Source organism: Coffea eugenioides, chromosome 10 (genome assembly GCF_003713205.1).
Source record: "Coffea eugenioides isolate CCC68of chromosome 10, Ceug_1.0, whole genome shotgun sequence".
In the NCBI taxonomy this organism is placed as follows: Eukaryota; Viridiplantae; Streptophyta; class Magnoliopsida; order Gentianales; family Rubiaceae; genus Coffea; species Coffea eugenioides.
The window spans coordinates 9369758-9384770 of NC_040044.1; the positions used below are offsets into that span (position 1 = coordinate 9369758).

The window sequence follows — 15013 nt, forward strand, 5'->3', positions numbered from 1 at the left end:
CCCTTATTTTGAGTAAACTAAAGTACCAGATCTTGGTACTTTCGTCGTCGTCGCTTAGTGTCTCAAAAGAAACTGGTGAAGTTGACTAAGCCTGTGAACAAAACTGGACCTGTGAACATCAAGTCTTGAAGTACGAGTTCAATTGACTAAGCACCAGATCTACCCTAAACTTCACTTCATAACTAAGCGACGACGAAAGTACTACTCTACAATTTAAGGTTCCATCTATGGTGGAAAGCTGACCTGCCTATGCACGGTGGGAAGAGCAAAGGAAATTAGGACAACACAGCACTGTGGACCTGGGTGAAGAAAGGTTATTAAAAGTAGTGACCGGGACCATTGTACTTTTAGGATAAATAACATGTATGCCCCTCAATAACTTATGGACTTTTGTATGCACCCAAAAATTATCATTAATTCTGGAGTAGCTCCCCATGCCTGATTGGCGGGAAACAAGTTGCGGGCATTTGTATGCATTAAAGAATTATCATTAATTGGAGAGTAGCTCCCCATGCCTAATTAGCAGGAAACAAGCTGCAAAGAGCTGGAAGATTTGGAAAAATTGGTCAGACGCAATAATCCTTGGGACTATTGATTAAGCGCATTTAGTCCTATTGATTTAAGGACTATTAATCATAGGACTATTAATCCTAGGACTATTAATCATAGGACTATTAATCCTAGGACTATTAATCATATTCAGCTTCGATTTTCATAATGTGCGTGCAATCAAAAAATATATAATATTTATGATAATATATTTTAAATAAAATTTTTATTATTGAAACAAACTTTAATGTTTTAAATAATTTTCATAAAATAATTTATATTAGTAGTTATAATATATTAGGGGTAGTTATGTTAAAAACATATACTTAAATAGTTAGAAGTAAAAGTAGCGATGAGTAGTTATAGATAGTTAAAGTAAAATTAGTTTTTATAAGGATAAAAAATGTTCATAAAATGTTAACTCCAAATCCCTTCCTCAAACTTTATATATAGTATAGATAACAATGCACCTACATTCACTAAGTATTCTATTATACTAAAATGTATCTACATTTGCACAATCTTCAAATTTGCTCTCCCTTCTTCTTTTTTTCCATTTTTTTAAAAGTAATTTATCCAATTTTTGCCATTCAATTTTTTTAATTCTGTTCATTAGTTCAAAAGCGATTTTTCTTTATTGCATTTACCCTTGGTAAGTTAAAAGCCCATAAATGTATTTATGTGTACTTCAATCTTAAGGATTAAATTTGATTGTTAGTTCGCGTAGATGAGTAATTATATACATAAATAAATAAAAGGAATTAATTTGTATAAAAATTTTATTTTTCACAATAATTTATTGAAGAATTTTGGTTCATAAGGTTATAGTAATTTGGTAATTACAATACTTACGATAGTTATATTGGCAAAATGTGATTAAGCAATTAGAGGAAAAATTAAAAGTTTTTCCCTAAGGATAAAATTGAAAGTTTAGAAAATGATTTTAAAAAGTTTATACTAACAGCGATCCCTCTAACTAAGTGTTCATAGATAGTGATTTTTTAATTGGAATCAAAATTGTAGATGAATAATTAGAAACATAATTAACATAGTGTTACAAAAAACCAGAATCGTGACATAATTGACCTGGTAGATTTTAATTTTAATTTAGAAATTAGATAAGTAATCTTATACGTAACATGGTGGCTTTCAAATCGATATCAAATTTGTAGATGAGTAATCATAAATATAATTAAAATAATACACCAAGAAACTAGAATTGAGATTGTAGATAAAACAATCATAAACATAAATCACATAATACAAAAGTTTCAAAGATTGAACGTTTGAACTATTAAAATAACTAGATGGTTATGAATTTAAATTCTAACTCTGCAACTAGTTATACTGGACATGACAAACTATAAATCACAAATTTGACCAGTAAATTAGTGTCAAAATTTGCGAATTTTTAAATATTAAAATGATGTAATGATAAGGATAATCAAGTCATAGTAAAAATCAAAATTTACACTTTTTTTTCTCCAATTTCTTTTAACTTGAGGAAAAAGGTTCATAAAGAACAAAACCCCTACAACTTAGGTGGCGTTTGGTTTGCACATCGGAATCGGATTCGGATTATGAATCGGATATCCTGGGTTTGGAATGAGGTCATTCATTCCAATACATTTGTTTGGTTCAAGTACCTAGAATGTGTATCATTATTACAGTTGATGTTTGGTTCGTCGACTCTTTCGGAATGGAATATAATAAATATATTATAAATTCCATCGTAAATAATAGTTATTGGCTCTTTATAAATGTGATATAAGAAATTTTCACTAATTAAATATATTAGTATAAATGTATTAGTAAATTTAGATAATAATATTATCATTATAAGTTTGTAACTAAATAAATTAAATATTATATATATAATTATATAATTATATAATTATATAATATATACAAATATTAATTATACTAATATTTTATATAAATATAATATATATTACATATTAAATATAGTTATTATTATATATTATTATATTTAAAATAATAATTATGGTAAATAAAAAAAGTCAGTGACATTCAAGAGCTGCCGAAAGGCCCCAGAAGTATTTGCTCTTCACTAATTTATTTAACCACCCAACCCAATTTATATTAGTATTTGCTCTTAACTCCTTCAGATGATAATAGGCTTTGGCGGTCACCTTCTCTCATCTGGCCCCCAAAAATATGGATAGAGATGCTTGTGCTGAGCTGTCCTTCTAGCACTCTTTCTGCCTACGGTGGGCAGGCCATCTTACTTTCCACCATAGAAGCAACCACAATTTAATCGTTTTCTTTTATATGTACAGCAATTCGCATTTAGTGCTCATTTTTCAGATCTGCATTTTCATAATTTAGCTTTTCCCCCCTTAAACCATTTTACCCTAGCGTTATTGATCCCTTGCGAATTGATTACGTTATAATTCTGTTTCTTCTCCGCCCCCCCTCCTAACCAACACAAGGTTTTGGCGTATATTTTGAATTGGTCGTTTGTGCTGTTATTGTTAATACCTGGAACATCTATTTTGAAGTTGAAATACTGGTCCTGCGGATTTATTTACTATTTGTATTTGTAGCCCTGGGTTAGTTCTTCACTACATTAATTTCGATGACATCGGTTAATTTTGGCTCAGATCTGCTTTAGCCTTGGGAATTTGTTTGAACCGTGCCTGAGTTTAGCGGTCAATGAAATGCGATGTTGTAATTTCGACTATTTAATCTGTAGTGGATTACTCTCCATCCATGGGGATCGAGAAGGGTGCTGTTCTGCTGGAAGTGAGGGTCTTTAATTATCCTCAATTGGATCCTAGGAGATGTTCACAGGTCCAGTTTTCAGCCTACCTTGTTACCTAATATTCGACCTGCTGATATTCTACCTGCACATCCAGTTAAAGGTTAATTTCCACTTTAGTTATGAAGTTTAGGGTGTTTATGTGTAGGTTTATAAATGATAGAGGGGTAAGGTGTCTTTTCGCGAAATCACAATAGGGTTCCTTGTATTTTACCATATTTCAAATGACTATACGCTTTTGTGCTATCAAACTCTCTTAAGTTCTGAGAGGACGGCATTATTGGTTGGCAAACTAGTGCCTTGTTTGCAAGTCACTTTCTATCAAAAAATTTCTACTTTTTCATGAACATATTTTTCAATCACATTTTTATCTTATATATATCAAATCATGACAACACACTTTTCTACAAAAAACCTAAAAAATTGCAATCCAAACAAGACCACGTGAGATTATAGTGATAGATGAATAATGATTTTGTTTCTTTTTTTTTAAAAAAATCAATGGCCGAAAATAGTGGTGGACAAATCTAGCATGTGATTTGATGCCATATGTGATTTAATCCCCAATGATAAACAACAAATTCTAGTATTTTCTTTAATATTTGGACGGGTATTAGATTAGTTAAACAATTTAGTAGATGTGGGGCAATGGTGAAATTATATTATTTTCTCTCTTCTAATATCACTTTTTAATTATTTGTTGGACCTAGGTGTTACAAAATAATAAATCTCAAAGGAGGTTAGTGTAAGTTTTAAAAGGTAGAGGAATGCTTGTGAAATAATCAAAAACATCAGGGGAGATTTCTGAAATTATCCCATTAATTTGTACCACTCAATTATAAGCACGTTGCCCGTGCGGCTGTGCAGAATCTCAAGTCCGGCCGTCCTTGTGTGTGGTTTGTTGTGCATCATATTATCAATTTCCTCCTTAGTTCCGATTAGGGCTGCAAACGAATCGAGCCGCTCGCGAGCCGCTCGCGAGCGGCTCGAGTCAAGCTCGAGTCGAGCTCGACATTAATCGAGCTCGAGTCGAGCTCGAGCCAGCTCGAGTCAAACTCGAGCTCGAACTCGAGCTCAGAATATTAAGCTCGTTAGCTCGCGAGCCGGCTCGCGAGCTTGAGTATATATATATTTTTTTTTATTTTTTTTTATTTAATAATAAATTACGTATATTATATATACTTTTTTTTTATTTTTTATTTTCATAGTGAAATTACGGATATATCCTTAATATTTTATTATTTATTCAGAAAAAAATATTATTTTATTTATTTTTTTAAAAATAAAATAATTTTTATTTATTTTTTTCGAGCTCGAGCTCGAGCTCGAGCTCGGCTCGACTTGATTCGAGTCGAGCTCGAGCTCGAAAATTGCCAGCTCGTCGAGCTCGAGCTCGAGCTCGAGCTTGATAAAATTTAGCCGAGGCTCGGCTCGATTAGCTCAAAGCTCGACTCGGCTCGGCTCGTTTGCAGCCCTAGTTCCGATAAAGAAAGACATTTATTTATTTTACATAACTTGTCACAAATGTTGTACGAGGAGACTGTGCAGAACTCCATTCACCATCTAGCATCCTTTCCTTCCTTTAATATTGGTCGTCATAAAACAAACCAACAAAAAAATGGAAGAAAAAATCGTCATCAAAGCACTTCGGACGAACCAAATTAGAAGAAATAATGACAATTTTTTTATCCCAAGAGACAATTAAGTGATTTTGGATTTGATTTTAGGTTGATAATGGCATGTGTGGTTATTCTTTTGTTACTACATTTCTAGTGAACCTAAGCAACCCAAGGAAGGTTAAGGGTGAGCTGGCCAAAACAATATATGGTGCTGGTGCACATTTAAATATGTATAGATTCTTGGCTTCTTTGTTTTTTTTCTTCTTGGCGAATCTTGGTGGGGCAAACAATATATGGTGCACATTTAAATATTCTTTGTTTTTTTCTTTAAATGTATAGATTCTTGGCTTCTTTGTTTTTTTCTTTAAATGTATAGATTAATGGCTTCTTTGTTTTTTTTCTTCTTGGCGAATATGGGTACTGCCGTTGCCCCTAATTATTGGTTCTTTCCTTTGTCTTGCTCTCGATGTTTGGGCAAGGGTCGCAGACTCGCATGTGGAAGGTGAATCACGTAAATGCATGAATGTGATGTACCAGTACCACCTCCCCAAGTTCACGAAAATGCAACAAGACCACTTGCTATAAAATAAAGCCTTGAAATTGGTACCTGTTCAAGGGTAATTCGAAAACTTAGCCATGTTTGGACAGTAATTTTTCTTTACGTTGTCCGTGAACACATTTTCCAATTACCTTTTTACCTCACATATATCAAATCACTACAGTAATTTTTTTACAAAAATCTAGAAAAATGCAATCCAAACAAGGCTATTTGTCCACTATTAAATACTCCCTCCCTTTTTTTATAATTGACGTTTAAGAAATTTGCTCTTAAGTACTTTTATCTGTCGTTTTACTATCCCCATACAGCATTAATTATTTTTTCACAATTTTACCCTTTTATCTCTCTTTTCCAATACAGGGTTCTTAATTACTACTCCTAGTTAGTTTGCATTGCTTTTGGCCTAATAAAACAACACCATTTAGTACTCTAGTGAGAGAAAACATGGGTGAATTGGACAATTAATGAGGGTACAAAAGGAAAGTAGTGTATAGATTTAAACAATGAAAAACTTTTCTTAATTGGTGTGCAAAACCTTAAACGTCAGTTATAAAAAAAGGGAGGGAGTAGTTAATTATCATGATTGCGAAAAGATAATGCATTGTCAAAGTTAAAATAAAATACCCTTCAAAATAAATCAGTTGATGATTAGCCCAGCTAGGCAGGGATTATCAGTTAATTAAGGTATTCTGTTTAAATCAAAAATTTAAATTTCATTTTTTTTAAGATAATCGATAGTGATTTTTCACTTATTCTTTAATAATTCGAATCCATAACTCATCGATTACAGATAAAAAAAAGGTTTGAATCTCATCATTAAATATGTAGGGACATAATCCTTCTCGCTTTATATTAGTACTAGGCTTGGTGCCCCGCGAGTTTCGCGGGGTGCCCGTTATTGACTCGCGGGGTGCCCGTTATTGATTGTTTTTTGATAATGTAAGTTATAGTTTTAGAGAGAAGTTTGTCTTTTTTATTTTGATTTTTAGTGGTATATTTTTGAATTTTTTAATTTTTGAAATATTATTGATGTAATATTTTTGAAGTAGAGGAAAAATATTTTATATGTTTAAAACTAATTAGTTGTATTAACACAAGCTAATACAATGTGGTACAATTGATTTTTATTTATTAGATACATATAAATTTTTTGTTAATTAGCACTTTGTATTGGTTGTATCTGTGTTATGTTATTTAATCTTAAAATGCAAAAGCTTTAAGTTAATAACTCAGTTGTTGATTAGCCTTAAATATATTTTCAAAAACAATTGGTGGTATTAAAATATATTTTGAAAAAAATGAAGATATATAAAAAGGGGCACAAATAGGATACAAAAATATATTTGTATATTTGTATAGTCAAAAAAAATTGTGTCTGCATTATGGAATTAAAGTTGTGTCTGTAGAGAATAAATATTTTTGTCAATATATATAGATATATATATATTGTGGAAAATGAATACATATATAAAGGGTATAGAATTAATTATCACTTTGTATTGAGTGTATCTATATTGTATTATTCAATTTTGAAGTGCAAAAGGTTTAAGTTGATAATTTAGTAGTTAATATATATTATTGAAATAAGATTTTTGGGCTAGAGAGAAACTATCTTATATTTTTAAAAACAATTGGTGGGATTAATGGAAGTTAAAGATAAAGTGGTACAATTGATTTATATTTATTGGATATGTATGAAATTGTTGTTGATATATATATTTTCTAGAAAATTATTATTTTTGTTGATATATATATTTTCTAGAAATTTAATATTTTTGTTGATATATATATTTTGGAGAAAAAAAGTATATGTTATGATTGTTTAATATTGTTTATATTATGTGTTATGTGTGAAGATGAAATTTTTTTTAAGGCGCATGCATATTTTTGTTTATATATGTATGGTTATTATTGTAAATATTTGTAAATGAATTTTTGTTATAGTGGAGCACAGTGGCTGGTAATGCTAAAAATTTTGTGAAGTTGTATAATGAGAGAAATTTAATAGTTGGTGGTAAAATTCTGATTTCATTACATGAAAGATAGATAATTTAGGGAAATATAATTGTTATGTGTAATAAGTTGTAATGGAGATGTTTAATCACGATTGTTGGATGAAGTCTCTGTCAAAGAGCTAGATACAATAATTGTTTTCATTGAGTAGGGTGAAGAGCATGACACTTCCTTCATGTAAGAAATATTTGTGTGCAAACGTTGGCCAACCTTCTGTTATCTGCATCCTTTCTAGCTGAAAGATCCATCGAGTTTTAGTATGATAGCAATTGATGATTCCTGCTTCATTTGTTTGTATATATATTGGTATATCACCGACGACGGTCTGAGATAGAAAGTAGGGAAAAAAATGATCGAATAATCATATATTTGTATTTAATGATCGAAATTGAGAAATCATATATTTGTATTTATTGATCGAATAATCATTTTTTAATTCAATGAATATTGGATCGATTCATTTCTAAATAAATGTCATTGGAAGGAATAATACTTGCATTAATTTTTCAAAATTAATAAGATTCCAAAATTTAAACATAACACAATTTCGAACAGTCCGTTAGTTCATTGATATGGAAAATTAATAATGCTTGATTCAATAGCATACACGAATAAATATTTATTTAATGATTAAATAATTTATTTATTCATTAAACAACTCTTACTGTAAATCAACCAATAGCACATCGACTCATGCATAAGAGAAATTTAAATTATGATTAGCTAACCCGAATAACACTCGTTATCTGTTAATATGAAGTGGCATAATCAATTTATATGTGTTAGATACACATAGAATTTGTATTGTTTTGTATATATTAGATGCACACAGAATTTTTTATCGAATCGTATATTTTTTAGAAAATCAATATCTCTGTTAATATATATATATTGGAGAAAGTTAATAAATATAAAAGAGCAGAGGAAATTATATTTTGAAGAAAGCCATGTTAATACAAAGTTAGGAAATCAATATTTTTGTGGAAATTATATTTTGAAGGAAGTTAATAAATAAGCGAATAAATATGAAAGAGCAAGGAAAATTAGAAACATAAAAATGGGTCCTTTTTTAAACCATAAAAACGCACACAAAGGAAACGGCAGAAGATAGCAATTACAAGAGTACAATATAGAAGAAACATTTTTGAATGATAAGAACGCACACAAACAAAACGGGTGAAGATAACAATTGCGGCAGTAGATGATATAGAAGAAACAAAAGGACAAAATCGATTGCAAAATTACAAAGGAACCAAGAGAAAAGGGCATAATCGGAACAAGGCAAGAAAAACAGAAATGAGGAAAAGCGCAACAGCAGCCAAAGCAGCTGCATGGAACCTGGCAAAAGACACAAAAGCCCAAAATCAGCCACACAATTGCATTGAAACCAAGACAATTAACTATAGCGGGAGCTTTGCGGCTTTATGTAGGTTAAGATAAGATAAGATATTGTTTATAACAATGTGGGTTAAGTTGATTGTAATCTTGAAATATCTTTCAAGATAAGGAAAAGTAATTGGCCACTTGTAGCGCAACGGATCTTCTGTCCCACATCTTGTGCCACTCTCTGTCTCACTTTTTATTATATTGTTATTTCTCCTACATAAATATCATGTTTTAGTTCTTTTATGTTTTATTAAGATCCAATAACTATTAATTGAGTAAAAAATAAATACAGCAGCTTCAAAAAAGTACCATATGCCACTCTCTGTCCTACTTTTTATTATATTGCTATTTCTCCTACATAAATATCATGTTTTAGTTTTTTTTTGTTTTCTTAAGATCTAGTAACTATTAATTGAGTAATACACAAAATTTAACATACTCAAAAAATCAAAATGCATAAAAAATGAGAATTTTTTATGAATTTTCTGCTGTATTTTTTATTTTTCTATTATATATTACTTTTTTGAAGCTGCAATTTAACATACTCAAAAAATCAAAATGCATAAAAAATGATATTTTTTTATGAATTTTCTGTTGTATTTTTTAATTTTCTATTATATATTACTTTTTTGAAGCTGCTGTATTTATTTTTTACTCAATTAATAGTTATTGGATCTTAAGAAAACATAAAAGAACTAAAACATGATATTTATGTAGGAGAAATAACAATATAATAAAAAGTGAGACAGAGAGTGGCACAGGGTGTGGGACAGAAGATCCGTTGCGTGCTTGTAGGCTAATAGTCAAGAACATCTCTATAATATAATGTTTCCATGGGGTAGGTGTAAATTAGGCCGAAGAGCAAACTAGAATACTTATATAAATAACTGCTAAATTCCCATCTAGCTCATACTTTCTTCCTCTAGCAACTTCATTCACAAATCTAACTATGGATCTGATCCAATATTTGGTGGCAATTCCAGTGGTTTTGGCTTTATTCCTGTCCTACATACAATGGAAACCAAGGTCACAAATTTCCGGTGAAAAGAGAAAATCACCCCCGGAACCAGAAGGTGCCTGGCCAGTCATAGGCCACCTCCTTCAAATGAATCCCAAAATTCATGTAGCAGAGACCTTAGCAGCCATGGCTGATAAGAATGGCCCTGTCTTCAGCATTCGGCTTGGAATGTTGCCAGTTCTGGTGGTGAACAACTGGGAATCAGTCAAAGAATGCTTCACTACAAATGATAAGGCCTTTGCCTCGCGGCCACCTTCAAGTTTCGCCAAATATCTTTGCTACGACTATGCAGCATTTGGTATTGCACCTTATGGTCGATACTGGCGCGACGTGCGGAAGATGGTTTTGCGGGAACTGCTTTCGACTCAAAGGCTTGAGAAGCTGAAGCAGGTCCGAATATCTGAGGTGCAAACTAGCATCAAAGAAATATTCTTGAATATTAGTGAGGTCAACAAGCACGGTAATGAAATAAAAGCTCCAGCTAGAGTGGATCTTGGTGATGTGTTTGAGAAATTAACTTTGAATATTGTCCTGAGGAAAATTGCTGGGGGCAGATACACAGACAGCGACGTTGGCAAAGAAAGAGATTCTGAATTCAGAAGAGTTCTTAAGGAATTTGAAGCTTTTGCAAGGGTACTTGTTGTCTCGGACATTATTCCCTTCCGATTCTTGAAATGGCTCGATCCTCAAGGGAATATCAAGTCGATGAAGCGTTTGGCTAAAGAGCTTGACAAGTATATGCAGATTTGGGTGGATGAACATAAGGAGGGAAGGATGAAAAATAGTGGCGATGGTGATGATGAGCTAGACTTCATAGATGTGTTGCTTTCAACAATTAAAGACGAGTCCATCTGCGGGTTCTCCAAGGAGGTTGTGATAAAGTCCACAATATTGGTAAGCCACTCTTGCACATGCATCTTTTGGACTGTAAACAATACCATTTATGGAAATTATTTTGCAAAATCATATGCTTGTATCATATACCATATTAAAATCTGGAACATAATTCAGTGTTTGACAATTAAAATTGAACTGGCTCCCTCCCTAAAAGTTACTATTCCCTTAGTCTCCTTTTTATCATGTTGGCTAGCTAGTGTCACATCTAATTGCTTGCGAATGACAGTAACTACATCCCAAGAAATCCTAACCTTTAATTGACACCAATATAGATGCAAATTGTATGGAAGGTCATTTCAAATAAGAGTGGTTTGAAATAAACGCAATATTGATCATTTCCAGAAACCATTATTCTTTTTCTTTTCTAGAAGGTGTACATCCAATAGTAGTAGGAGTTGGGTTTCATGGAGCAAAACCTAAAATCTTATATTGCCATAAATTGTCCACCCTAGTTTCTTTCTTGTAGAACTTCTCCCTTTTTTGATATTCTAAGCTCCACAACTAATTAGGACAAGTTAAAAAAAAAAAATCAAAAATCAAAACTCTTCAGCTAATCTATTCTTAGTGTAGAACTAATCTTTGCCAGAAATTTCTATTTGTTACTTTTCATTGTTATTAATATTATTTTTTTGCTTGCAGGTGCTTATTGTAGCAGGAACTAGTACCACATCAAGGGCGTTGAGCTGGGTTATCTCCCTACTACTGAACCATAGGCACGTTTTGCAAAAAGCCCAGGAAGAGATTGACTCTTTTGTTGGTAAAGAGAGATGGGTAGAAGAATCTGATATCAAGAATTTAGTCTACCTACAGGCCATTGTCAAAGAGACAATGCGACTACATCCACCAGCACCTGTACCTATGCCACGCCAAGCCGACGAAGACTGTAACGTAGCTGGCTACTTCATTCCTAAAGGCACCCAATTATATGTCAACGTATGGAAAATTCAGCGCGACCCAAGAATATGGCCGGAGCCTGAAAATTTTTTTCCAGAGAGATTCTTGAGTGGTGACCATGCTGGCGCGCAGCTTGATTTCTCCAGTCAAAACTTTGAGTTGAACCCTTTTGGTAATGGCCGACGAATTTGTCCAGGAATGTCATTTGCATTGCAGGTGATGCACTTGACGCTGGCTCGGCTACTCCAGGCTTTCGACATCTCCAGGGTTTCAGATTTGCCAGTAGATACGGCCGGATATGAAGGTAAAGCCCCTCCATTGGAGGCACTGATGATGCCCCGCCTGCCAAATCTTGATCTTTATGGATAGTGGACAATAGATTCCTTGGATGGCGGAAGTTGAGTCTACACCTGTGACATCAGGGCAAAGTTGCTGCATTGTTTCAATTTTAGTACGCTCAGTGACTGAGAATAATTATGACGTACTATAGGTGGTTAAATTTGATAAAAGAATGGGGACTCAGTAGGGTTGTATTGCCATTATAATATTTTTATATATTGAGAAGCTGCTCTTTTATTTCGCGTACATTCTTTCCAATAAAGTTGCACACTAGCTTTTAATATGTATATATACACACACACTCCAAAAACGATCATTCGGACTAAGTCATCATGTGATGATCGAATTAACATTTGATATGAAAACTATTACTCCCTGATCAATGTAACAAGCTATTTTCGGTGTATCCCACTGACGGGTTTTTACTTTAAGTGCAAGTTTAATTCCGAATTTACACCCGTTGGACTGCAAGTATACAGGTCGCAATTGTAGTACGAGATGTGTATCGGGTCGATCCCACGAGGAGCAATTTAAAACAATTATTAGATACTAATTTACTCTATTATTTAGACTCACAATTAATTTGAGCAGAAACTTCAGATTTTAATTCAACTACAAAAGTTCTTAACTAGAAAATTGCAATATCTCAAGGGGAGTAGAATTCACTAAATATTAAGATCTAGGGATGTAGATTCCACTTATGACACAAAAGATCTAAAATGAATTAATTCAACACTTGTTACTGCTATTGTTTAACCAAGGATTCATTTCCAGAAATACCAAAATCACATTCTCATGATAATAATGGGTTAAAACAGATTAGTTTTTCCTAATCTCTTGGTAAATACTAAATCTGTTCTTATTCACACATGAAATGCAGATTTCATCCACTTGAATGTATTTCTATTCTCATGAATATACTACTCAAGCTCTACTTATGTCATTCCATTATTTTTACCATTTCTCAATGAGTAAAAACAACTATAAACCTGCCATTGGTGATCAAGCAACAACAAGTAATCCAACATACACAAGTAGATAAGTTAATACAAGACATAACAAGCATAAATCACAATCACTTCATATCATTTGGCCATAAGCTTCATCTACTCCCTAGATAAAGGAAATTAGCTACTCATGAATGATGAAACACTCATAACTTCATTAATGCAAATCATCATGAATTTACAAATACAAAAAGAGTAAAGAAAGTCTTAGCCAAGATATGGTGAAGCCTTCCAAAAATCTCCTTGTCTTGAACTTAGATGATTACAAGATGAAACCTCAATTGTCCTTTGCAAGTACCTAGCTAGAGAGAATATGTTTTTCTGTAAGAAGCTAAGCTACGAATGGTTCCCAGATCTCTCCCCATATCTCTGCATAAAAAACACTCAAATGCTCCATTTTTCCAAGTCAAAATCTATCCTTTGATTCCCAAATCTCCACTTTGTTAGCATAGTCAAAAACCAATATTTTTGACTTGAAAATAAGCCACTTTTCTTGCCCTTTTGTCTTCTGAAGCATGTGCACCGAATTCCCTTGCATCTTATAGCTGGAAAGTGGTATGAACACAAGAGAATTGGCTGAGTCAAATTGCAGAATTTCGGCTATAAAACGCGCCTACACAAAACGCGGTTACAAGTCACGTTTTGTGTACTCGCGTATTCACTTTGGCCTTACTTCATCTGCGATTTTCCCTATCATAAAGGCCGAACTAGCTTTTGTGCAAAACACAAAAGTTGTAGCCCTTTGAGTTAGCTTTCCAATGCTTCAAGAATCATCCAAATCGGAGCTTTGTAGCCTGAGATATGATCGAAATACTGTCACCTGTTCAAACCTCTGTTTTAACTTCCGACCACAGGGTGCAGCTTCTGTATTCCAACGTTTTGCCCATGAAGATGGCAGAAATGGATTTCGATGTCTTCATACGAATTGTAGGTCTCTTTCTTAGCTTTAAAATGGTATAAAAATCACCTCAATCCGATAAGTGTAGCTCCAGATATGGTCAAAATACTGAAGAGTGTCAAAACTGACTTGTATTGCATTTCCTCACTTGAACGTTTTTCACTTCATTCTTCTTGTTGCCACTTGAATTTATCACCAAATCCCTATTTTTTACCTCATTTGACATCCTTTGGTGATTGAATCATCATTCCTGCATAAAAATGAAGTTTTTACTATTAAAATCAATAGAAATGCAATATTATCCACTTTTACCAAAAATATATAATTTTACCAAAAACCTCTTTATTTTAATTATAAAACTAAAAAATCAACTCAAAATTAACTAATAAAATGCACTTAAAAATACGTAAAATAAACTCTTATCAAATACCCCCACACTTGAATCATTGCTTGTCCTCAAGCAATATAAAATTCCAACCATCAATGATCCAAAAATTGAAAATAAACATATGTAGTATTTCAACTCCATTTCCTTGAATCAAGGTAAATAACCTTATGTGATCTTTCCATTAAGTTCAAGTACTCATAATATCAAGCAAAGAAGAGCCAAGTATACCATAATTTTACCAATTCAACTCAACTTCTTATTTTTATCCAATTTCGCAAGCAAGCAACTCCTATAGTCAATAAAGATGCTAACTAATCTCATGATCAACTTCTTATTTTTCTTAAAGAGGGATTTAATTTACTTTTATATATATATATATATATATATATATATTTTAAGGATTAAATATTACTTAAGTTGTGAAAAATGCCTTTTGACGCGAAGATCAACATTTTTAGATGCAGATCCCCGGTTACTCAACATTTCACATACTCAAGTTGCTTTGCATACTCTTAATTCAAGTACCTTTTTACGCGAATGTCGACATTTGTAGATGCCAACCCCCGGTTACTCGGTACGAGAATCATTGGAGTAGAATAACCCCTTTTTTTTTGATGTATATATATAATAAAATTCCCTCTAAGAGTAATCATGAGAAGAGTAT

The 15013-nt window shown here is 32.6% G+C and overlaps 1 protein-coding gene across 1 annotated transcript; it reads left to right on the top strand.

Moving 5' to 3' along the window:
• Positions 1–9776: 9776 nt before the first annotated feature.
• On the top strand, positions 9777–12302 carry LOC113748954 (cytochrome P450 CYP82D47-like). Its single transcript, XM_027292562.1, has 2 exons — positions 9777–10820; positions 11463–12302. The coding sequence occupies exons 1-2, from the start codon at positions 9858–9860 to the stop codon at positions 12084–12086; spliced, it is 1587 nt and encodes a 528-aa protein (XP_027148363.1). The 5' UTR covers positions 9777–9857; the 3' UTR covers positions 12087–12302.
• Positions 12303–15013: the final 2711 nt, after the last annotated feature.

What these genes read in the sequence shown, in the direction of transcription:
- LOC113748954 (XM_027292562.1), top strand. Translation starts at nt 9,858, where the DNA reads ATGGATCTGATCCAATATTTGGTGGCAATTCCAGTGGTTTTGGCTTTA. An exon ending in TGATAAAGTCCACAATATTG is followed by an intron (nt 10,821 to 11,462) that starts GTAAGCCACTCT and finishes TTTTGCTTGCAG; the next exon opens with GTGCTTATTGTAGCAGGAAC.